The sequence below is a fragment of the Dryobates pubescens genome, chromosome 27 (genome assembly GCF_014839835.1).
Source record: "Dryobates pubescens isolate bDryPub1 chromosome 27, bDryPub1.pri, whole genome shotgun sequence".
Taxonomy (NCBI): domain Eukaryota; kingdom Metazoa; phylum Chordata; class Aves; order Piciformes; family Picidae; genus Dryobates; species Dryobates pubescens.
In genome coordinates this window covers 3,443,254-3,468,732 of record NC_071638.1, presented here as the reverse complement: position 1 = coordinate 3,468,732, position 25,479 = coordinate 3,443,254, and the positions used below count along the sequence as shown (strand labels likewise).

The following is a 25,479-nucleotide window of genomic DNA, read 5'->3' as shown; positions in this document are numbered from 1 at the left end:
AGGCACAAGCGTGCTCGTACAGCCTGTATCATACCTGGGTGGGTCAAGCGTGGCCAGGCAGAAGCCAGGTCTGGGATTCTTGCAATAGCACTGCTAACATCACAGGCCACGTTTGCAGCCATGGCTTGCTGCCCGTAACTAACCGCCCGGCCTGCCCCAGGGTGTAGTCTAAAATTAGAGCAGCGCAGGTGCATCTGTAAATCAAAGTCATGCCCACATTTAACCATTGTGCATTGTGAAAGCTGAGTGATGTCATTTTCCTCTGACTGTACTGTGACTTCTTGCATTGCTTGGAGTAAGTCATGCTGAAATCAGCTTTTCACAGTGTATTAGAGGCTTATGGTAGTCTGCACAGGAATGCATCCAGCTGGGTTTTGAAAGTCTCCAGAGAAGGAGACTCTACACTCCCCCCCGGCAGCCTGTTCCAGGGCTCTGTCACCCTCACTGTAAAGAAGTTTCTCCACAGGTTGAAGTGAAATCTTCTTTGTTCAAGTTTGAACTTGTTGTTTCTTGCTTTATTACTGTGCACCACTGAAAAAAAAGCTTGGCCCCCTCCACTTGACACCCACCCCTCAGATATTTATACACATTGATGAGATCCCCTCTCAGTCTTCTCAAGATAGAGGACACAGTCTCAGGCTGCGCCAGGGGAGGTTTAGGTTGGATGTGAGGAAGAAGTTCTACACAGAGAGAGTGATTGCCCATTGGAATGGGCTGCCTGGGGAGGTGGTGGAGTCACCATCATTGGAGGTGTTCAGGAGGAGACTTGATGGGGTGCTTGGTGCCATGGGTTAGTTGTTTGGGTGGTGTTGGATTGGTTGATGGGTTGGACATGATGATCTTGAAGGTCTCTTCCAACCTGGTTTATTCTATGTATTCTAAGATTAAACAGCCCCAGGTCTCTCAGTCTCTCTTTTCTTGTGGTCTCTGCTTTTAGCAAAAGTTTAGTAGCTTCATGAAACTGTGAAGTTTGTGTTCGGCTGGTTTCGTACACTGTAGCTTTGCCTAGCAGGGGAGAAACAGTCCTTAAAGCTTAGTGAAAGCTCACAGAGAAGTCAAGTCCTTTTTACCAACCACATATTGCATCAATGGCAGCCAGAGGTCAGGCCTGGCTCCCCAGACTAGCAGTCTGGTATCTTTCTCACCAGACCTTGGATCTTTCCCCTGCCAGTTCAAAGGGCAGGGTTCACAGGGGATTTCAACACTTGGTGTAAGTGGGACTGGAGGTGGGGGGAAGACAGGTGTGTTGAAGGTCTGTGAAGGTCTTTGCAGTAGAGGCAAGGACATGAAACTGGTGTTCACTGCCTTGGGTCTGGATCCCACACGTCTCTTAATCACAAAAGCTCTTTGAGGCACAGTGATGATGCAAGATGACCACGTAGGATGACAGCTATAAGGAGGTGTTTCTCTTAGTCACTACTGAACCTAGACTATGACAACAACAACAACAAAACCTATAGCACAAGGATACATACTGAGCTGCTGGATCCTCTTACAGAGCAGAATCTGTGCAGCTTCCTAATTACATCCATGTCAGGCAATCTCAAAATGCTTCACTCCTTAGAAACTCCATTCCACTGTGACCTGTGAATGAGTAACCAGTGAGACAAGCTGCACCAGGAGACCTGGCTGTCCTTAGCTTTCCTGCAGCACCACAGGCTCTAAGCCAACAGGGAAGAGGGGGAGGACTTCCCACGCTGAGTGCATCGGCTGGTGGGAAGGCAGAACTCTCCAAAGCACTTTGCTAATTGGAAAGCACTTCAGAAGCCAAGTCCTGTGTGATGTCTTTTTGGGACGTGCAAAGCAAGGGACTGGCTGAGAGAAATGACCTCATCTAGCTTTCAAAATCTGTGTGTGTGTGTGTGCAGATGAGCACTCTGCAGTCAATGTTACTTTGATTTATGAGTTTATTTGCTGAAATTTACTACACTGCAAGCAGACCACTGCAGTATAGTATTAGTGTAGTGGTTCCTGTTAGGAATGACACAGGTAAAAAAAAAAAAGGAAAACAAAACCAAAAATACCACAAAAAGAAAAAAGTGGTTACAATAGAAGGTGAGCTTCAGTTTTGAAACAGTGCATTGGTTTATAGCTGTTTCACAAGCATCTTAGAAAATCAGCTGTGACATTTTGCTCCACCTTCAACAACCACCAAACCCCAAGAACACTGCATGCTATGAAAAGCAGATAGTGTATCCAGGATAGTTACATTAAAGATTTATGACATTTACTCACACATGACCATATTCTTAGCACTTGTGGGCTGGCAGAGCTCCATTGGTACACAGCCAATACAGCCCAGCTGAGAACTTCACCTTCAGAACCGTATCCTAAGTATGGTCACAGAACAACCATGATCACATTTAAAGTTTTCTTTCTTCACTCTTCCTTCTTTTCCTTCTATTTTTTTTTTGTCATAAAGGAAAGGCCCTCATTTTATGTGTCTTTGTATGAAACAATGTTTATGGTGGATATACGTGATGGTTTTTCATTTAAGTAGTTTATTACAGTTGCATTTTCAAAGTTTATAGCAAGAAAGTATTTTAATTGCAAAAATGCACAGAAATATTCAGCTTTCAAAGTCTATCATTATAGTCCATGCTTTTGTTCATTCTTGGACTCTTAGTGCATTCATAGAACAAGGTGAATTGTGACTAGTAAATGTAATAACCATTGCCTGACTCTTACTATGATGAATTCAAACTCATTTTAGCACAGAATAATCAATATTCTTGCATACATTCCTAGAGTTTTCATCATGTCTATCTGATCATTGAATAATAACTACGTTTGCATAAAATCCTTTTACATGAAAGGGTGATAAACATGAACATGAGCCTGCAGTGTGCCCAGGCAGCCAAGAGGGCCAATGGCATCCTGGCCTGCATCAAGAACAGTGTGGCCAGCAGGAGCAGGGAGGTCATTCTGCCCCTGTACACTGCACTGGTTAGGCCACACCTCGAGTCCTGTGTCCAGTTCTGGGCCCCTCAGTTTAGGAAGGAGGTTGACTTGCTGGAACGAGTCCAGAGAAGGGCAACAAAGTTGGTGAGGGGCTTGGAACACAGCCCTGTGAGGAGAGGCTGAGGGAGCTGGAGTTGCTTAGCCTGGAGAAGAGGAGGCTCAGGGGAGACCTTATTGCTCTCTACAACTACCTGAGGGGAGGTTGTAGCCAGGTGGGGGTTGGTCTCTTCTCCCAGGCAACCAGTACCAGAACAAGAGGACACAGTCTCAAGCTGCACCAGGGGAGGTTTAGGCTGGATGTTAGGAAGAAGTTCTACACAGAGAGAGTGATTGCACATTGGAATGTGCTGCCCAGGGAGGTGGTAGAGTCACCATCATTGGAGGTGTTCAGGAGGAGACTTGATGGGGTGCTTGGTGCCATGGTTTAGTTGATTAGGTGGGTTGGACGCGATGATCTTGAAGGTCTCTTCCAACCTGGTTTATTCTATTCTATTCTATTCTATTCTATTCCATTCCATTCCATTCCATTCCATTCCATTCCATTCCATTCTAAACACTCATTTTGTCATTGGAAGGCTGAGGGATGGAAAGAATCACCAAAAAATGCACTCATCTGGAATATCTCATCTATGTGAAAACGTAGGGAATATAAGGTTTTTTGTCTCTCTCTCGTGTTGTCTGTTCTAGGCACAAAAAGCATGAACTTCAGTTTCAGCTGAGGGTGAACGGAGCACTGGAACAGGCTGCCCAAGGGGGTTGTGGAGTCTCCTCCTCTGGAGACTTTCAAAACCCACCTGGATGCATTTCTGTGCACACTACCCTAAGTGATCCTGCTTTGTTGGGGGTTGGACTTGATGATCTCTTGAGGTCCCTTCCAACCTCTAACACAGTGTGATATCTGGGTGATGGAAATCTCTCGTGAGGAGCAGGGCTTGTGAACTCAAAGCTCCTCCTATCTGCTTGTGGTGGGTTAACACCCATTCTGGGAACAAAAAAACAAAGCAGGGTGAAGGGTTTGCAGGTACTTTACCCTCCCTGCAGGGCGTTTCCCCCCTGGGAATCTGAGTCTGTTCCACTCCCCCCTCCCTGCCCAGCTAGGGTATAAAAGCAGGATATCGTAGCTGTTAGCTCCCCTTTTTTGGCTCCTGCCTCTCCTGGGCGAGAGCTACTGCAGCTGCCCTCCTGCTCCTCTGCCACATGGTTGGACCTGATCCTTCTCCCTGCTGTCTCTGTGCCTCCTCAGAGAAAGACTGGGTTTGTATTATTCTCTTCTTTTGTCCCACTCCCATCCATCCTTGTTCCTTGCCCTTATGAACCTTTCCTGTTATTGTTACATATCTATATCTATATCTATCTATCTATCTATCTATCTATCTATCTATCTAGATATAGATATATTGTTTAAAGACAACTCTTTACCTCTCTACTTCCAAGCTGACTCCAAATTATTGTTTGGTGGATTTGCTCCTTCCTTTTTTCTCCCCTCTCTGTTGGGAGGGAGGAAGGGGGAGTAGGGGAGGGATTCTCAGCCTTGCTCCCATCTGAGTTCTTAACTCCCAGTCAAGGCTCAAACCACCACACTGCTCTATAGAGGGCCTCACCCACTTGGTCTTTTTCTTAAAGGTTCATTGTATTGCACAGACAAACTAACACAAAGTCCAGCATGACTGATTTTCTGCCTTAGTTGTAAGGCAGGGCAGTAGCTGAAATGCTGCAGAGCTACATAGCGTCCTTTCTTTAAAGCCATGCTTAGAATGCAGCATGCATGTCATAAGGCAATTATGTACTGCTCTGGGCTGCTTATCATACTGGTGGTATGAGAGCAGGAAGAAAACACTTCCTGCACTGCCCACAGGCTAAGCTTATAATATCCTGTTAAGATGGGAGGCAAATGCTGAACCATCACTGGAAGGCAGCCATGCATTGAAACTGGATGCAGATGACAGTGGCAGAGATAGTGTTCTGACTTCAGCATCAATGCCAGGAGAGCACGTGAACTTCCTGCTCTGTATCAGTCAGAGAAAATGGAAAAGACAAATTGCCTTCTGCCTTTTAAAATGCACTTATTCAGAGAATAAGCTTCATCAAGTTCTGACCTCAATTCTTGGTGATCTTGTCATGCTATAAATTCTGATTTTATAAGCAGCTAATATGAGAAAACATGGAGAGCCATTATGCCCTTTAGCCAAATAAATGCTGCTCAAGTCTGAACAAGTGCCAGTTGTGCAGGCCTGGATACATTTCAGTGAAACACATGCCAGAGCAGCTTCCAGCCTAGCACAAAGTTTGGGCGAACTTGCCGAGGCAGCATTTTCTGCCATGAAGTCTGAACTAGCATTTCCTAGCTACCTGTGTAATTCCTACAGATTATATGCTGTAGACATGAAATGTCTCGGAGAATTGTAAGCCAGATTCAGCACTGTTATTCTTTAGTTACTTATCTAGTGCAGAAGAAGACCTACAAGAACGTTGGGGAGGGACTTTCTTGGGAGTCAGGTAATGATAGGACTAGGGGGAGTGGAGCAAAAGTAGAAATGTGTAGATTCAGATTGGATGTTAGGGAGTTCTTCACCATAAAGGTGGTGAGACTGGAACAGGTTGCCCAGGGAGGTGGTAGAAGCCCCATCCCTGGAGGTTTTTAAGGCCAGTCTGGGTGTGGCTCTGGGTGACCTGATCTAGTGTGAGGTCTCCCTGCCCATGGCAGGGGGGTTGGAACTAGATGATCCTTGAGGTCCCTTCCAACCCTAACAGTTCTATGATTCTATTTCCCATTAACCTCCTGAAATGAAGAAATGTGCCCAGAGATGATCAGTTATGTCCTGGTTTCTTTCAGTTGTTTGGAAACTACAAACTTTTTTCTCTCAGCATACAGGATACAGCTGTTTCCCAAACAGCTGAAATTCAGAGCTGCAGGTTTATTTCCCTTTGAATTAAATATTGATGTCAAAGAATGTAAATTTTTGAGGAATTTTGTTTATTTGTAAAAACTCATCTAGGAAGTAAGAGTTAAACATTTCTTTGATCAGGAAGAACAGCAGTTGTGCTTCTCCATGTTTTGTCCTGCTCTTATCAATACTTGATGAAGCTTTCTTCTGACTTTCATAGCTGGTTTTATACACACTCTGCTGTAACGTGTCTTAGCATTTTCTACACAACACTTTCTCTGGCAGGCCTTCCTCTATATGCAGCTGTCTGCCACATGGATGGAAGTTGTTCTTTTTTTGCCTTATAGTATATTCATTTACTTTGATTAGGCTTCCAACAATCTTTGCATCAAATTGCCCTAATGGCAGATTGACCTAGTTGTTGCATTACCATAATGAAATACATGAGTATATTGTAGCAGACACTAAGAAAAAGGCATATTGTTGTAGTTTGAGCTGGGTGCCCCCCTGGTGCATTCACTTCCTGTGTCCAGAAGTCCAGCCCAGAGGGATGGACACAGGAAATTGTGTATTTCCTACCATAATTCTTTGCACCACTATAAGATCCAGTGCGGAGTCTGGCACTTCCTCTTTCCTTCCCTCTCCGAGACTTGGTAACTGGGGGAGAGATCTCCCGGCCATGGGCCTGATTGGGCCCAAGGCCACAGGGGGATGGGCAGTCTCAGGCCTGGCCAGCTGAGACTAGCCCAGCAGAGGGAGGGGGAAGAAGGAGCCCTGGGGGTTTTGCATGCACCCTCAGGTGGGGATGGGATCTTTCTTTGTCACTGCGCTTTGGGTTTTCTGTAACATTCACTGCTTTCTATTTAAACTTTCATCACCTTTGCAATCCGTTTGCCTGAGTCGTTATTTCTGCCTGTGGTGGGGAGGGGACCTGCCCCAACCCATTACACATATCTGCTGTACCCTTTCACATTTTATATTTTACACACAAGAGGTTTACTTTTCTGCAGAAATGTTCTCATGTCTCAGACTCAGCAGAAGTCTCAGTAAGCCCTTCAAAATTTTACCAGATTTTCCATATTGCTGAAATTCAGAGTTTAACCTGCCTGATACCAGAGACTCATTAGCATTTTTCAGAGTTCAGCAACCATAACTCACACTTAAGGCATTTGTCATCATTCTTTCAAAAGCAATCACTGCTGGATATAGGGAATACTTTTGATAACCCCACTCAGCTGTGAGCTTGAGTCACTTTCAACATGCTGGCCAAACAACAGTTTCAGAAGTGCACTGTGCCGTGGCTCTCTGTATTGGTGTGAACTTTGTGTACAAATCACAACCAGAGAGAGACTTGATTTGCTCCCAAGTTCAGGATGTTGATTCTACACTTCACCTACTTCTTCTACACCTCATATTTCCACAGAAATGCTCTGAACAGGTATAGAAATCCATAGCCTAGACTGGCTAGGAACAAACATAACATTTGTGTGGGCAGTAAGTATATAGGGTGAGGATATAAACCTGAGCACTGGCACATAATTTTCTGTACAATTAAATTAATACAGTCATTTGCATGCTTTCAGCCTGGACCAGCAGCAGTCTCTCAGACACTACAAGCGAGATTCAGTATCAGTATCACTAAGGTTGGAAGAGACCTCAAAGATCATCGAGTCCAACCTGTCACCACAGACCTCATGACTAGAGTAGGGAGCACAATAGTGCCCACTGCAGGCTTGAACTCACAAGCTTCCCATTAAGGGTCTTATGTGCTACCAACTGAGCCACACCACAGGCCTTGAGCCATGCAGCTCTAAGCGTGTTCCTAGTAGGGAAATTTGGAAGTGCCCATATTTGAATGGCAAGAGTAATTAGCTGTGAGTGCAAATTGTGCCATAATAATCACTCCCCCAAAAGTGGACCCTGGCCTGTGTTATTGACTGTATGCACATAGTCAGCAAGCCCAGAGAGGTTGTGCAGTCTCCTTCTCTGGAGACATTCAAAACCTGTCTGGATGCCTTTCTGTGCGACCTACTCTAGGTGATCCTGCTCTGGCAGGGAAGTTGGACTAGCTGATCTTTTGAGGTCTCTTCCAACCTCTAACATTCTGTGTAATTATGTGATTGTACCTCTAAATTTGAGGTGGTGGTACATGGTGCATGAATTCAACTATAACAAGTTCCCCAGCCTGAAGATGCAATTCCCTGGTGCTTTCCTGATTGAATTCTCTTAAGCAACCAGCACCAGAACAAGAGGACACAGTCTCAAGCTGCACCAGGGGAAGTTTAGGCTCAAGGAGAGGAGAAAGTTCTTCACTGAGAGAGTCATTAGCCATTGGAATGTGCTGCACAGGGAGGTGGTGGAGTCACCATCCCTGAAGGAGTTCAAGAGGGGATTGGATGTGGCACTTGCTGCCATGGTTTAGTCACAAGCTCTGTGGTGACAGGTTGGACTCGATGATCTTTGAGGTCTCTTCCAACCTTGGTGATTCTGTGATAGTGAAGAGCCTTGAGACATATTCAATAGGTCCTGTTGGTCACTAGTTTGAACTTCCCTTACTGAAGGTATTTTTACCCTGAATTCTTTCTAAACTCTTCTGCAGCCCCAGATGCAAGACATAAACCAGGACAAAGCCACTACTGCAGATAAGCATTTGACCTAGTTTTGTTCTAACAGCAGTTCAAAATTTATTGATAGTGTAGGGTACATCAAAAAATTGAGTTTATCAGTACTTAATGATTAACCAGATTAAAGATCAACAAGTGATTTAGTAAAGTAAACCAACAACTTCTTTACAGGTTTGAGAATGACAAGTTTCAAGCTAACTTACCATAGGATACCTTCAGTTAATGTATAGATGTATAAACATAAACCATAAATACTTGTAGACAGAAATACTTGGATCAAATGAAATATACAGTCACCTATGCTCATAAAAGTAGATGCACAAAGTTGGTAGATAAGGAGGTAAAAGAGGCTAGGCTATAGGGAAGATTTCCCTCTGAGTTCACAGAAGATACTTACACTGCATCAGCACTTTTCAATGGACAGGAGTTGAACCACGTGGAGGTGATGTCACCCAGGCCTTTGGTTAACTTTGCTGGCAGATGGTCCTGAAAGGTATCCAAATTCAAGGGGCATGTTGGATGCAGCCTGCTGACCCAGGAGAGCTCAAAGGGTCTCATTTCGGAGCACTGTTTATAGGGACAGAGATAACTGACTTTTGTCAGCTACTTTCCCATCTCAGCCTAGCTCAAGTGATAGAGTATTTTGATTTGTGAGTGCTCAAACCTTGATGCATTTTAAGGTTCCAGTATTTTTTCTACCAATTGCACCCAATAACTGCTGGATCTTGGGTCCCCTTTGGGCCATGACCAAGGTCATAAGAAGGTCAACTGATAACTGGTTTTGTTCCAAGACTATAAGGAGGGGGGTAGGATCCAGGTATATGAAGGATGTGCCTCAATGCTCTGGTTCACAACACAGGGAATGGTCATTACTGCCTGCAGAGAACAGGGGAGGTAGGAACCAGGTACATTGAGAAGGTGCTCTCATGCTGTGGTACACTACATTTCACAATCCATATTTGACTTTTCCAATGGATTGTTGTGTGACCCAGGGAGGGGAGCCATATCCTGTACCAAGGAGTCCATTAGTGGAAGATAATCATACCACCACAGATCCTTCCCTTAGACAAACTGGAACAACTGTCATCCAGATAGCTAAACTCTCTTACCCTTCAGAACAAGGTATCAGCACCATAAATGATTGCCCCCAGACCACAGCTGGGAATCATGTCCCCAGACAAAACTGCATTAGTGACTATTACCAGTGTGGAAGGGTTGTGTTCAGGACCAGTCCTATGTCTGCTTGGTTTGCTAGTAAAGATGTGGTAAAACATTTAAGGAATGAAGAGACTAAGCTGTAAACAGTTTACCTTTCTCTTATGGGTTGGAGGGTTAATCTAGGTTTGACTAAAAACGCTGGAGAGTGGGGCTGAGGCAGTGGGGGGAGGAAGGTGGGGCTGATGACAAAAGAAATGAGTGAGGCTTGCAGACAGCTGTATGAAAGGCAGATTTTTGTGTATGAGATGCAAGGTGACATTCAAGTTATGGGAAAGATCTGACACTTTGAGATGCTTTTGTAATGACAGCGTCTTTATCTTGATTGCTGCTATGTCTGATTTTTGACTCATAGCATCTGAGTTCTAAAGCTTTATGCATAAGAAACAAGCTTAATCTCTTCAGGACAGAGGCTATCTCTTCCTTTGTGCATGCACAACAGTTAGATCCACCATAATATAGAGCATCTAGAAGTTGTGCAGGAGACTGGAGCATTCAAACCTACATTGATGGTGTTTTCCTCTTTAATTTGAAAATACTACCCTTAGTCTTTTCAAGCTGCCCAACAAATGAATATGATCTTCCTAAATGGAATTACCCCTTTCTACCTACTGCAAACACTTAGAGCTGTATCTATGCCTCAGAACATATGGGCCTTACAATGGGAGTCCTGACCCAAGCTTATCTGCAAAGGTGCAAGCAAACCACTATAATAAAGCATGACATCAAACCAGCTCATTAAGAGAAACTGTGGAGGTTATCAATTACACTGTTGAATGAAAGCATTTGTCAGAGCTAATGTACAGCCAGGCATCCCTGAACAGACAATGAAGCAGTAGCTAATTACCTACCAAGTCTTTACATTTATTTGATTGAGTTTGGCAAGCAGATACAGCATGTGGAACCAGCGTTTGCAGGGACACAATACTTGCACTTAAAGACGCATTACCTCTGCCTGACAGGAAATGGGTTTTCTACCTTAAGGTTTCCACAAAGAGCTAGAAAGATGCAGGAAATACTTCCATGCATTTGACATCTGAAACTCATAAAACTTCAGCAGTCCCTGTAAGCAGCTAGAAGTTGACATTCAGAGTAAAGTCTGGCTCAAAGCAGCCACAGCAGCACCCCTTGACACTCCTGACACGCAGCACTTACTAGATAAAGGATTTTCAAGGAGAGAAGCTGACAACTACATTTTGGGTGAACTGCAAAAGAAAGACGTGTTTGCAACACACTGCTGCCTTTGGCCTTAGGAATCAAACTCCCATTTCAAGAGTGAAGTTTCTGCTTGAGTTCATGACATCAAGAAATGACTCAGTGCTCTACAAATAATTAGAGCTATGAGATTCAAATTGGTGATTTTAAGCACATTTATGGAAAATACGCTAAAATGAGCCTTCTTTTGGTGGAAGGAGGCACCTCACCTGCCCAAGTTCCTTAACTGCCTGTTTTTCCATTACGCTGCCTCAGGAAAAGACATCCCATCGCCTTCTGCCTGAGATAAGCACATCATAGCTTCTAAACCTAACAGATGCCTCTGCCTTTTAAGTTTATCTGGGGAGCACTTTTTTTTTTTTTAAATCTGAAATATTTGGCTAAGGAACACCACCACTAAATGAAAGAATGATGTGCTGGGGGAAGCCAAAGATGACCTTGGACTCCGTTAATGATATAAACCATTTCTTCCGGTTCTGACTGCTCTAGTCTGACATTAACCTCACTCCTCCCCACCAGCAGCAAGCAGAGATGGACACGAGCTGTTAAAGTTTCAGAACAGTCACAGCATCTCATCTCTTGTAATAATTAACTCACAGTGACTTGCTTTTCCTGTTAATCTTGGCAAAATATAATTCCTGGGACAGTGTGGTAGTTTTAGGCTGATGTCTAGGAAATTTTCCACAGATTTTGAGTAGAAAGTGATAGAATGTAAATAAACTACCATTGGATGCAAAAGAAAAATAATAAGGTCTAAATAATCCACTTGGCCTGATAACTAACATGAAGTTAATTGTATCAACTATACTTTTCTCTTTCTTGACTCTTCGCTCTAGCGGATACTAGCTCGTTGCTTCTGCTGGCTTACTGACCTTGGCTGCATTTCTTTGTTGTGGCTATGTACTAACCAGCTACCCTCTGCTCTTCTTTCTCTCCTTTCCCTTGTCCAGGGGGAAGCTATTGGTAAACCCCTGGTTTTGTCCAGGGGGAAGCTATTGGTAAACCCCTGGTTTTGTCCAGGGGGAAGCTATTGGTAAACCCCTGGTTTTGTCCAGGGGGATTCTTGTGTTGTTTATCGATTGTCAGCGCATGTAAATATTGTATATTTTTGTACTTATTCATTGTATTTCATATTTCTAGATTTTAGTTTGCTTGTAAATGTAGCTTCATTTGCTTCCAACTGAGCTGGTCTGGCAAATTTTGGTTTTGGGGTAATTTCAATCCACCACAGACAGGATAACTCATTCAAGCCCAGCATTCCCTAGGTAAATTTGGGAGTGTACAGCTGACCAGTGAACAACCTGTCACTAACATAGAAAGAGCACTAGACACCTGAACTCTTCAAATGTTTCAACTTTACTCCTGGTGTCATGCAGATACCCCACAGCAGAGAGTAAGCTTGTCTACAAACAGTAAAGAAACTTCTAAGACACACAATTCCTCCAAAATACCATGTAGGGAATTTGTACATTGAAAAGAAGGGCACAAGCCTAGTTAAAATTTGTGTATTTGTATATTAATTGCCTGTAATAGGTGACAATGTCTAGACAACATAGGAAAACACACACACACACACACACACCCCTTTAGAGGTAAAACCATAATACCCAACCACAGAAAGTGGCTGTACTGTATTTCAAATCACTTCTGATTTATGTAAACTAACAGCACATCTGTATAAAAATGGAAGACTAAACTAATTCCATTACAGTTCAGATCGGTGGACCCTTGGATAGGACATTATATATTCCAGACTTATGCTTCAGTGAAAGGATTAACATTTTCCTTTGGTTTTCCTGAACTTAGTGCAGGGTTTATTGCATGAAACTCAATGGTATGTGATGTATAGGCAAACAGATGAGATGAGCTATTGGCTCCTTTTGTCCTGAAAACTCTCTGCTGATAAACCCATGACTATAAACCAGCAAGGTGAACAAATAAGAGCAGCAAATTCTCTGCTTGTTCAGCAGATAGCAGTTATAGCTCCAGTTGAAGCATTGTTATGGTGAACACATGTTCCAATCAAACCATGCTCATGCACACGATAAGCAGAGGAAATAAGCCAATGTTACTTAATGTTTGTCACTTCAGTCTGGTCATTGTTTAATATCTGATGATTAAAGGCAAGCACCCGAGGAAGTGTATGCAGAACAGGCACCTCAGGGCAAAGAACAGTGTCTTGGAAAGAGAGAAATAAGGCACTGATAGAAGATGTGGGATTTGAGGAGTTGGAAACATGTGGCTTTCAAAAGAATGAGCAGTATTACCAAAGAGTAAAAGGAAATGACAGAGTAGAAGTAAAAAGGAGACAAAGAGGAAGAAAGATTTTGGTGATAGCTTGAGAGAAGCACAAGCAGTGATGTTAAAAGGGAGAAATGAGACCAAGTATGTTATCTTGCTATTAAAAGACACTTTCTGGAACATCAATAGACAAAGGTGACAAAGGTATAAGCCAGCCATATATTTACTTACTCTGATGATTTAGGATAGCATTTTTTCAGCTGTCTGGACATTGATTGAATGTTTAAAGCCAGACATCTTAATAGATCTTGAAAGCATTAGTTCCACTCCAACTCCACTGGGAAGTTTAGCCGAGTGTTGCCCCCAGCTGTAAATACCAGGCTGACAGGAAATGCTGGGAACTTAGCTTAGATCCTTTCATATCAATAAGTTGTGGAAAGTTAGGAGGTGAGAACAGGTCATGGAAATCTCGTTCAGTAGAAGCTGACTGGTTCTGCTAAGTTCAGAATTATTTGCTCAAAACATTTCCTTTGTCTTAACAGTCTGCTTCTGATGAGAATTAAAACATGCTAGCAACTGTTAATGAAGTGTTCGATTAGTATCACAGTATAACCAAGGTTGGAAGAGACCCCAAGGATCATCAAGTCCAACCTGTCCCAACAGACCTCACAACTAGACCATGGCACCAAGTGCCACGTCCAATCTCCCCTTGAACACCTCCAGGGACGGTGACTCCACCACCTCCCTGGGCAGCACATTCCAATGACGAATGACTCACTCAGTGAAGAACTTTTTCCTCACCTCGAGTCTAAACCTCCCCTGGCACAGCTGGAGACTGTGTCCCCTTGTTCTGGTGCTGGTTGCCTGGGAGAGGAGACCAACCCCTTCCTGGCTACAACCACCTTTCAGGTAGTTGTAGAGGGCAATGAGGTCACCCCTGAGCCTCCTCTTCTCCAGGCTAAGCAACCCCAGCTCCCTCAGCCTCTCCTCACAGGGCTGTGCTCAAGGCCTCTCCCCAGCCTTGTTGCCCTTCTCTGGACACCTTCAAGTGTCTCGATGTCCTTCTTACACTGAGGGGCCCAGAACTGGACACAGGACTCAAGGTGTGGCCTAACCAATTCAGAGTCCAGGGGCACAATGACCTCCCTGCTCCTGCTGGCCACACTATTCCTAATACAGGCCAGGATGCCATTGGCCCTCTTGGCCACCTGGGCACACTGCTGGCTCATGTTTAAGTGGGTGTCAATCATCACCCCCAGGTCCCTCTCTGTTTGGCAGCTCTCCAGCCACTCTGACCCCACACACTTATGTGGAGGAGGAACCCAGAGCTCAAAAAAAAAAGTGGGTAGCACTGAAGAGTTGTCATTGTGGTTTGTGCAGACATGTAGTAGGTCAGTGACAAAATGCAAGAGTCCTTGTACTTTTTGCCTCTCAGCCCACTGTTCTAGATCTATAAGAAGCTTGTGTTCTTTGTTGTCACTGATTATGCCTGTGTAAATAACCAAGGCTGTGCTGAAATATACCTGCTGCTCCTCATATTCTTTCACTATATACAGGTGGTCTTCAAGATGGCTGAGTTAGTCTAGATTTCTTTCAAAGCCATTACTGGAATTTTGGATTATTTTTTTTTCCATGTTAAAAAAAGCTATTTTCTGTCTCAGAATAAGCCAGTACAGGCAATTTGTGCCACTAAGGCCAGCATAAAGATTCTTGCACTTTCACACCTTATGGATTTAGTGCCAGCCACTGAGGCTAAAGTAATCCAGACCAATATTATAGTCTAAGTGAGGGAGCTGGGATTGTTTAGCCTGGAGAAGAGAAGGCTCAGAGGAGACCTTATTGCTGTCTACAACTACCTGAAGGGTGGTTGTAGCCAGGAGGGAGTTGGTCTCTTCTTCCAGGCAATCAGCACCAGAACAAGAGGACACAGTCTCAAGCTGTGCCAGGGGAAGTTTAGGCTTGAGGTGAGGAGAAAGTTCTTCATAGAGAGAGTTGTTAGCTGTTGGAATGTGCTGCCCAGGGAGGTGGTGGAGTCACTGTCCTTGGAAGTGTTCAAGAGGGGATTGGACGTGGCACTTGGTGCCATGGTTTAGTAGTCATGAGTTGTTGGGTGACAGGTTGGACTTGATGATCTTTGAGGTCTTTTCCAACCTTATTGATTCTATGATTCCTGTGTCCATCTTAAAAAAAATCAGAGCTTTCCCTGATCTCCATAGTCACTGTCTTTCCCTCTGCTGAGTTTCCCTTCTCTCTCTAAGTTCTGTGTTTAGTAAGGACCAACTTTTTGTACTCTTCTTGGGTTAGCAAAATCCAAGGCTTCATGGAAAATCCAGGCTTTATCAGGATTTAAGGATTGCCAGAATTATTTACCTATTTTCTTTAATTTTCACTTTCTGTGGGTGAAATTCCTTTCCAAATATTTGTTGAAAAGAGTATGGCTAAGAGTTCCCAGAAGTAATAATCACTCTGGGCACTAACAAAATGCTTTACAAGCCACTAAACATTTGATACCATTTTCACAGCTTAAGGCTAATTATATGTTCTCAATTCACCACTGGTGACTCATTAGCACTGGTAGAAGAGGAAAATCTCATGAAGACAGAAGAGTGGGCTTAATATCTTATCATCTAACCTTGACTTAGTGTGCAGAAGAATATATATCATCATCATGACTAAGACACTCAAAATTGCCAAGGTACTGTAACAGCTAGAGATACCCATTCAAAATAAAATTCCTGCTTTCATGTTTCCTTCCTCCACCTCTAACAAAAAAAGGTCATTACATTTTGACTCCGAGAGAAGGAGGCAACACATCATATTCTTTGCTTGAACCATTAATGTCTTGAGCCTTCTGCTTGCTTTATTTTGCAAATTGAACACAACCTCTGCGTCACAAAATTAGACATTCTGTTCCTTGCACATGTAAATAACTGGATGTCTTGTAAGACATTTATTATCTACCTTCTACAGAGGTTCAGAGGAAAAAGTATTGAGTAAGTGTAAAAATCAAAAGATGAAGTCCTGGCCTCATTGAAACCCACTGGCATCTTCTTTTTACAAACCTCGGTCAGTAAGGTCAAATTTCACTCAACAACTTCCTCTCATCAAAATTGTTTTTTCTAAGCAAATAGTTTCTCTAATTTGAAACATGATTGCCCTAATTCATGTATTTATGCAACATGTATTTATAGGAGCACCTGAATAGTTGCAAGGGTGAAGAAAAATTCTGATTAGGCATCAGTGAAAGAAGAGGGTCTGAGCAGATTTCAGCCAAGTGATCTGTATAGAAAAAATTTATCCTTGTGTAAAGTGTTGAAAATTAGCTAAATTTTCTTAGAATCACAGAATGGCTTGAATTGGAAGGGACCTTAAAAATCCTCTAGTTCCAACCCCATTACCATGGGCAGGGACACCTTCTACTAGACCAGGTTGCTCAGGGCTTCATCTAACCTGGCCTTGAACACCTCCTGGGAGGAGGCATCCACAGCTTCCCTGGGCAAACTGTTCCAGTGCCTTGCCAATTAACACTGAGGCAGAGCAGTCATTGTGTACCTCAGCCTTTTCCATATCCCTCATGTCCAGGTTTCCATTTTCTTTTTTGAGAGACCCCACATCATCTCTAGCCTTCTTTTTGTCACAGAGGTACCTGAAGAAAATCTTATACAGAGCCAAGCTTAACTCTATCTGAGCTTTCAATTTCCTAACCTGATCTCTGGCTGCTTGGACACCTGCTTGATAGTCCTCCCACACGGCCCATTCTTTTTTCCATTGCCTATAGACTCTCCTTTTTTGCCCAAGTAAGTCCAGAACACCTTGTGGTGTTCTCCTGGCAGTCTTGCCTGCCTTCTTCCTTCTTGGCCTTCTTGTGGGCTTGGAGGAGATGGTCTGAGAATACTGACCAGCTTTTTTAGACCCCTCTTCCCTCCGGGGCTTTATCCCATCACACACTGCCAAGCAGATCCCTGAAAAGATGAATTCTGCTCTCTTGAAATCCAGAGTAGTGAATTTGTTTTGCACCCTCTTTGATACCTTGGGGACCTTAAACTCTTATTATTACATGGTCAATGCAGCTGAGGCTGCCCTTAAGTTTCACAGCTCTCAACAGACCCTCCACCTTTTCTTGTGGGTTCTCTAAATGTAGTTGCTCTTGAACGTCTGCTTAAGTGACTAGGAATCAAAAAACCCCACCATACCAAGTTCTTTATCTAGATCTGCTTGCTTGTGCCACATTTTGCATCGATCCAGCCTATAAAAGCAGAACTTCTGGAGAGTGCAGTTTCTTTTGCTCTCTGCTCCTATGTTCTTTCTTATTTAATATATCAATTAATGTTAATAATTTAATGTGTCTAGAAGTGCATACAGATAGTCAGGAGTTTGAAATCTCGTTTCCAAATTCCAATATAATTATTAAGAATATACTGCTGAAAATGCACCTCATCATCTGAAACTTATTCTACATGTTTTCCCAGAATAATTAAGAGGCTAATGACTGCATTCTTTATTAGCTATGCACGATTTGATCACTTTTCTGAATGAGTAATTGCTTTTATACTCTTTATTACAGCCTCTTAGGATGTAAGTCTCCTCTTAAGGCATGCTGAAACCTGTTCTTTGTGGTTACAAACAGATCCTGAATAAGCTGTCAGCATTATCCAAAATGGACAGCAGATACATGAGATCCTGGCAGCAGCAGGCAGGTTGGTATAGCTTGGTGTTACTCAAGGTCAGCTCTTGCTGAATCACTGCAGACTCACCAGACAGTTGTCTTCAACCATACTTGTCATCTCAGATGACATAGGTAATGCTTGAGCACTCTTTTACACGTTCACAGCTCAGAAATCCTCTGTCCCTAAGAAGCAGTGAACATTTCTTTATTTCTGCTTACACACTCAAAGCCTGAAACACAGATACAGGCTAAAGAGTACAGAGGCACAGAGACCAGACACAGACAATTAAACACTTAAAGGAATTTAGCAATATATTGGCATGAAGTAACACTCCAATGAAAAGCAGCGCCAACTTTGTCACTCCTTTGGACACACATCTCAGTAGATGCTTGGCCTGTGCAAGCTCCATGATACTTCTGCTGTTGGAAGCATCTTCCCAGTCAGTTCTGATTTTCAGTGAAATCCTGTACCCTGAGTGAAAAGCCACAACCAAACTGGCAGGGCCTGCCTTCCTGCAAGGAGCATGTCCTTTTCAAGGGACTGTCCCATTCCCTTTTAGGCAAGAGTTTAGCTATGTGATAAAAAAAAAATAATGAATTCCTACTTGGATTTCAAGTTTGCTGAACTGATGGAGGGCTTGGGGTGGGTCCTTAAGTAGTGAGGTGTTTCTGAATGCAACATGAGTGCATCTCATAGGGAAAAATGAAACATGAATTGTGTCCAAGTGGCTTATAGAACCCATAAGCCTGTTATCATAAAGACTACAGCTCATATCTCAATCCTATTAAGATAATTACACTTTCAGGAGCAGCACAGGAGCAGCCTAGGATAAAAAGCTCTGGTGCAGAAGGCTCAGCGGTTTGGGTTGCAAAACAGAGGAGTCAGACTGGACTAAAAGATAATCATGTGAGTTCAGACAGGTTTCTACCCCTACAGCACAAGTCTGAGCATCTCTGGTTCCCAGTCAGCATACCCTGTAGGAATTAACTGATGAAAGCAGTGAAAGGGATACAAGAGTAGTACAAAGAAAGGGGAAAGGACAAAAGAAAACTGAAGTGGTAGAACACCTCTAACTCCTGATGTACATGACCTTAATTGCTCTGCATTCAGAGGAATAACTACAAAGAATAGTTTTAGCTGGGTAAAAAAAAAAAAAAGTAATCTTATTCCATTCTACCATTCTGTAGTTAGAACTTTCAGAAGCTTTAATTGTAGATTTAATCTTGGGAGCAGAATTAATCCTATGCTGCACTCTGGAAAACTGCAGAAGTAACTTTGAATTATCTTTCCAGCTATCCAACTTAATAATACAATTTATAATGGGAGGCTCTAAAATATTGTGTCCTAAGTCAAAATGCCCTGATGCAGTTAGGAAGGCAATTAAGTATGGATGGCACAATTAATTTCTGCATATAAAATCACTGGACAGCCCACTGAGTCACAAGCATTCCTTTAGCAGAAACTAGACAGCTGAAGATGGAAATACACCAATTTGTGATTAAAATATGAATAGGATTTTTAAAGCAAATGGCTTAATCTCTTCAGCACAAAACTGCATTTCATGCTCTGTATGTTTAAAGTGAATATAGCATTCATTTGCCACACGAAGCTGTTATAAATCTGATTTTACTATTATCAGTAAAGACCTTAAAAGCATGAGGGTAATTTGCATGCTTGTAATGGGTTCAATAGGACTTTCAAAGCTTCAGAATCACAAATTCTGTTCTGGCAAAAGTTTAGGCACATACAGAGTTTTAAGCACATAAGTAATAAGGATCTCTTTGACAGGCTATAAGCAGCTACACAAGTTTTGACAAGGTCAGTACTGCAAGGCATATATAGTATAGGACTCATCCATTAGAAATACATTCAAATGTATTAACTAAGTCCATATCTGCTAACTTGCAAACTCATTTTAATATATCTCCCTCTCTGGAGATATTCAGAACCCTCCTGGATGTGTTCCTGTGTGATCTGGTATAGGTGATCCTGCTCTGGCAGGGGCGTTGGACTGGATGATCTTCCAAGGTCCCTCCCAGCCCCCTAACATCCTGTGATGCATCACGTGGTCTTATGCCCTGCAGACTATCACTATTAGCCTTACATAAATAAGGCTAAAATTGTTTGACTTCTGTGTGGGTGTAGCAAGGCTTGACTATTGCTATTCAAGAGACATACTTCACAACATTAAGTCAACTGGTTACTTACAATGAACCTGAGGTTTTGCATTGGTTGAGGTTTCTGCTGCCTAGAGCACACATCCTAAATTAAAATGGTGCATCCAGCCTATCTTCTGATCCATAGCCTATCCAACTTGTTAATCAGCAGATGTATTTTACATTAGGAGAGAAAGTACATTATTATATAAGATAAACCCAAGGATCTATTGTCAGAGAACTGTGCAGGCTGGAAAGTCCAAGGAGGAGACTCCCAGGTTGGCAGAGCCCTTGGGGGCCTTAGATTCCAGAGAACCTAAGCAAGGGAACAGAATAAATCAGAACCTAGGTCAAAAGGTACCTCCATGGTGAAAAGGCAGGTCAATGGCCAAGCTGAGGTCAGCCTGTAAGTTAGGGCCCAGATCAACAGCCTCCATAACCAAACATAGACACAGCTATAAAAAAAACAAAGCCAGACACTCTTTCACCATAGTTCAGGTATAACCTCAGGGCTGAGGTTAGAGTCCCCAGCCTGTAAGTGTGTGTGGATACAGAGAAGGTGAGGTTACTGAATGCCTTCTTTGCTTCAGTCTTTACTGCTAAGGCTGGCCCTCAGTCCATAGAGGTAGCAGAGAAAGTCTGGAGAAAGGAAGAGTTTCATTTGGCTAAGGAATATCAAGTTAGAGATCAGTTAAATAAACTGGTTCTGGTGGGATGTACCTGCAAGTGCTGAGGGAGCTAGCAGAAGTCATTGCTCAGCTGCTGTCATTTTCACTTTGGTGTAGTAAGAATGAAAAAGAGAAGGCCTAGAAAGTTTCCCCCGAAAGACCACACAAAGCAGAAGAACCAGCCAATGGTTCATGAATCAGAACATTTTATTTTGAAGTTGATTTCAAACACACAGCACAGGTGGTGTGGAGGATCTCCCAGTCCACAGACAAGGGAGCCTCCAGCTGCCAGCGGGACCATGGTGCAGTGCAGCCTGGGGCTCTGCATGCTTCCTTGTCCTTAGGTCAATGACTTTCTTGAAAGCTGCAGAAATTTTTGGCTGTGTGGCTGAGGGCAAACATGCTCTCTGGTCTGGTCCTGAGCCTGTCTGAGTCTGCAGCTCTAAAAGGCAGGAATACAAACAAAGAATAGAATAGAATAGAATAGAATTAACCAGGTTGGAAGAGACCTTCGAGATCATCGTGTCCAACCTATCATCCAACACCACCTAATCAACTAAACCATACAACCAAGCACCCTGTCAAGCCTCGCCCTGAACACCCCCAGCAACGGCGACCCCACCACCTCCTCAGGCAGCCCATCCCAGTGGGCAATCACTCTCTCTGTGTAAAACTTCCTCCTACCCTCCAGCCTAAACCTCCCCTGACGCAGCCTGAGACTATGTCCTCTTGTTCTCGTACTGGTTGCCTGGGAGAAGAGACCAACCTCCGCCTCACTGCAACCCCTCTTCAGGTAGTTGTAGAGAGCAATAAGGTCACCCCTGAGTCTCCTCTTCTCCAGACTAAGCAACCCCAGCTCCCTCAATCTCTCCTCATAGGGCTTGTGCTCCAAGCCCCTCACCAACCTTGTTGCCCTTCTCTGGACACACTCCAGCAAGTCAACCTCCTTCCTAAACTGAGGGGCCCAGAACTGGACACAGGACTCAAGGTGTGGCCTAACCAGTGCAGTGTACAGGGGCAGAATGACCTCCCTGCTCCTGCTGGCCACACTGTTCCTGATGCAGGCCAGGATGCCATTGGCCTTCCTGGCTGCCTGGGCACACTGCAGGCTCATGTTCAGGCTACTGTCAACCAGCACCCCCAGGTCTCTCTCAGCCTGACTGCTCTCCAGCCACTCTGACCCCAGCCTGTAGCACTGCATGGGGTTGTTGTGGCCAATGTGCAGAACCCGGCACTTGGATGTGTTCAATCTCATGCCCTTGGACTCTGCCCATCTGCCCAGCCTGTCCAGGTCCCTCTGCAGAGCCTCTCTACCCTCCAGCAGATCAACTCCTGCCCTCAGCTTGATGTTGTCAGCAAATTTACTGATGATGGACTCGATGCCCTCATCCAGATCATCAATAAAGATGTTAAAGAGCATGGGGCCCAGCACTGATCCCTGGGGCACACCACTGGTGACTGGCTGCCAGCTGGCTGTGGCACCATTCACCACCACTCTCTGGGCTCAGCCCTCCAGCCAGTTCCTAACCCATCGCAGTGTGCTCCCATCCAAGCCAGGGGCTGACAGCTTGGCCAGGAGGTTGCTGTGGGGGACGGTGTCAAAGGCCTTGCTGAGGTCCAGGTAGACTACATCCACAGCCTGCCCTGCATCCACCAGGCAGTCACCTGATCATAGAAGGAGATCAGGTTGGTCAGGCAGGACCTGCCCTTCCTAAACCCATGCTGGCTGGGCCTGATCCCTTGGCCATCCTCCAAGTTCTGTGTGACTGCACTCAAGATGACCTGTTCCATAATCTTGCCTGGCACTGAGCTCAGGCTGACAGGTCTACAATTCCCTGGCTCATCCAACCGGCCCTTCTTGTGGATGGGCACCACGTTGGCCAGCTTCCAGTCCTCTGGGATGTCTCCAGTGAGCCAGGACTGCTGAAAAATGATGGAGAGCGGCTTGGCAAGCACATCTGCCAGCTCTCTCAGCACCCTGGGATGGATCCCATCTGGTCCCATGGACTTGTGGGGATCCAAGTGGCTAAGCAGCCACCCTTGCTCAACATGGGCAAACCCTGCCCAAGGCTCTTCCAGGCTCTTGATTACGTAACTTGGTGTCAGCGCCCTTGTAGAAGGTGGGGAATCTCTCTGCCTGTGTGGCTGAGGGCAGAAGCGTGCCATGTGTCTATCCTCTGTGGGTGAAGCTCTAAAAGGCAGGAGGGCTGGACAAAGGGAGGAGCCACTCTGGCTCAGGATGGGCAGCCCCGCCCAAGGCTCTGTCAAGCTCTTCATTACTTAATGTCAGCGTCGTTGTAACAGGCAGGGAATCTCTCTGGCTCTGCGAGGACAAGAAGGCCAACAGCATCCTGGCTTGTATCAGGAATAGTATGGCCAGCAGGAGTAGCGAAGTGATCGTGCCCCTGTACTCAGCACTGGTGAAGCCACACCTCAAATACTGGTTTCAGTCTTGGGTTCTCACTACAACAAGACCGGTGTAGTGAGACACTGGAATGAGTTGCCCAGAGAAACTGTGGACTCCTCATCCCTGGAGGTGTTTAAGACCAGGCTGGGAGAGGCTTTGAGCAACCTGGTCTAGTGGATGGTGTCCCTGCCCATGGCAGGGAGTTTGGAACTCGATAATCGTTAAGATCCCTTCCAAGTCAAGCCATAGATTCTATGGTTTAGTGGGCATGGTCGTGTTGGGTTGACGGCTGGATTTGATGATCCGGGCGTAATGTCTCTGAGGTCCCATGACGTGCTTGGTTCTTCCTGTAGGAAAAGTTATTTTTCCCTAGCGTAGCGTTCGAGAAGCCATAGTCGCGGGTATCCCGTTCAGGGACGGCAAAGCAGCCGCCGCGGGCGCGGCCCCGCCGGCTCCTGGCCCGGCCCCAGAAGGCGGAGCGGGGGCTGGGCCAGAAGCCGGCGGGGCCGCCCCCGCGGCTGCTGTAGCAGGAAGCGGCGGAGCACGGTTGAGTAGCGCTTATGGAGAGGATCGCGGCGTCCCGGGGGGCTACCGGCAGCGCCCGGGAAACTTTCTGAGGGAGAACCAGGGAGGGTCGTGCCCTTCGCCCAGCCGGAGGAAGCCGGACCAGGAAGGTTTCTTGCGGTTGCTACCGGGCGGCCCCCGGGAGAGCCGTGGTGGGCGGCGGGGGCGGCGGCGTTAGCAGCAGCGCCGGGTGCCGCGGCCGCCTCCGCGGGGCGGCCTGACATGAGATCATCGCCGGCAGCGGCAGCATGGCCTCTGCCAGGAGCGGTGGCCGCGCCGGGCCGAGGGACGAGGAGGCCAACGGCGACCTGGACCGCTCCCTGCAGCAGATGCTGCGGGCGATAGCGGAGGAGAGGAGCCGCGCCGGCCTCCGCCAAGAGATCAGCGGCCTCGGTGAGTCGGAGGCCGGGGCCTCCCCGCCAGCCTGGGCTGGGCGGGGTGTGTGGGGCGGGAACGGGCGGGCGAGCGTGGCCTCCCCCCTCACCCCCGGGGCCGGGCGGCCCCCGGCGGGAGTGGGTGTCCTGGACGACTGCGAGCTGGGCCAGTCTCTTGGTTCTCCGTGTGCAGCCCATGGTGGTGGCCTGGAAACCTGTTGTATGATGCCGGGCGGTGCTGTTGTCGTGGGGATGGGCCCTTCTTCCTTCCCAAGTCCCCAAGAGCTGGAGGGAGCAGCTGTCTGCTTCATTGTCTGAAATGCCCTTGGAGAAAAATGGTCAGAAGACACTACGCAAATCAGACCCTTACGGGGTTTTTAAAGTATAAACCATGTATTACGTGTTTTGGAATACAAACAGAACACATTTTTCGGTTACTCTTGGCAGTACGTGCGATTGTATGGCTCTCAAATCATCTCGGTAGTCTTTTTTTCCTCTTCTGAGTCAGAAACCTCCCTTCTCTGAGTAAATGACTTCACGCTGCTTGCTATGGTCTAATAAGCACATACGGTTGTGGTTCTTGGTCATCACTTAATGTTTTTAGTATTTAGTTTTCTGTCTGCTTGTTTACATGACACATCTCTAAGCTTTTGGCATAGCCTATGCATTGCAAAATAGAAGTTTGAAGTTGAAATTCAGTTGACTTTAGGCAACAGCAGGGTACAACAGCTCCCTTAAGCCAAGTCCTTTTCATCAGGAAGCTCTTCTGGTTAAGTCAAAGAATGGAAAGAATTAATTTTAATTTGCAACAGTAGAGGTGTGAGCTTCTGATGTGAGGAATGATTTCTCCTTTATTCAAAACTTTTTTATATTCTGGAATGAACCTGTGCACTAAGTTGATGAATGCCCAGAAGTCCTTGCAGGATTAGGGCTCTAAACTATGAACACCGATGTGCAATACTTTTCTTGTTCCTTGCATGGCCTTTATTAATGGCTCTTCCTTATTTATAAGGTTCCAAAAGTCTCCAGTTAAGAGACTTATAAAACTCAGAGTGCATTTTGATTTGAATTTTACTGGCTTTGTGATGTGGATTGGCATGGGGAAACCTCCCTGGTTCTCTGTCTGACCTTTATACATCAGTTTGCCTGCCAGCGCTTGCTGTAGTCTTGCCCCCCAGTTGATTTTTACCCTTTCTCCCTTTCTTTATTTTTACCTTTTATATAAGGAAAGTTTGTGCAAACAGAGAGAAATGAGTCTTTCTGCTTCCTATTTCTAATGGAATTGGATCTCGGTGTTTTACTGTAGTGTAAACAAAATTACAGTGACAAAAAGAAAAAAGTGTTGTGGCAAAGAAACTAAACAAAACCAGAAAAAAAACCTCCACAAAAGCTAAATGCCTATGGGAGTGCATCCATTGAAAAGCTGTGGTCAGTGCATGTTTGACCTTACTGTGTTTGGATGAAAATGAAGAGTTGCAGGAATAGAAATGTAACAATAGAAA

At 45.0% G+C, this 25,479-nt stretch overlaps 1 protein-coding gene across 1 annotated transcript in view; it reads left to right on the top strand.

Moving 5' to 3' along the window:
• Positions 1 to 23,558: 23,558 nt before the first annotated feature.
• KIAA0930 (KIAA0930 ortholog) overlaps positions 23,559 to 25,479 on the top strand; it is an 84,590-nt gene continuing 82,669 nt past the window's right edge. The window contains exon 1 of the mRNA XM_054173846.1: positions 23,559 to 23,996. Within this exon, the coding sequence (XP_054029821.1) occupies positions 23,852 to 23,996 (145 nt within the window). The 5' untranslated portion in view covers positions 23,559 to 23,851. The remainder of the gene's footprint in view (positions 23,997 to 25,479) is intronic.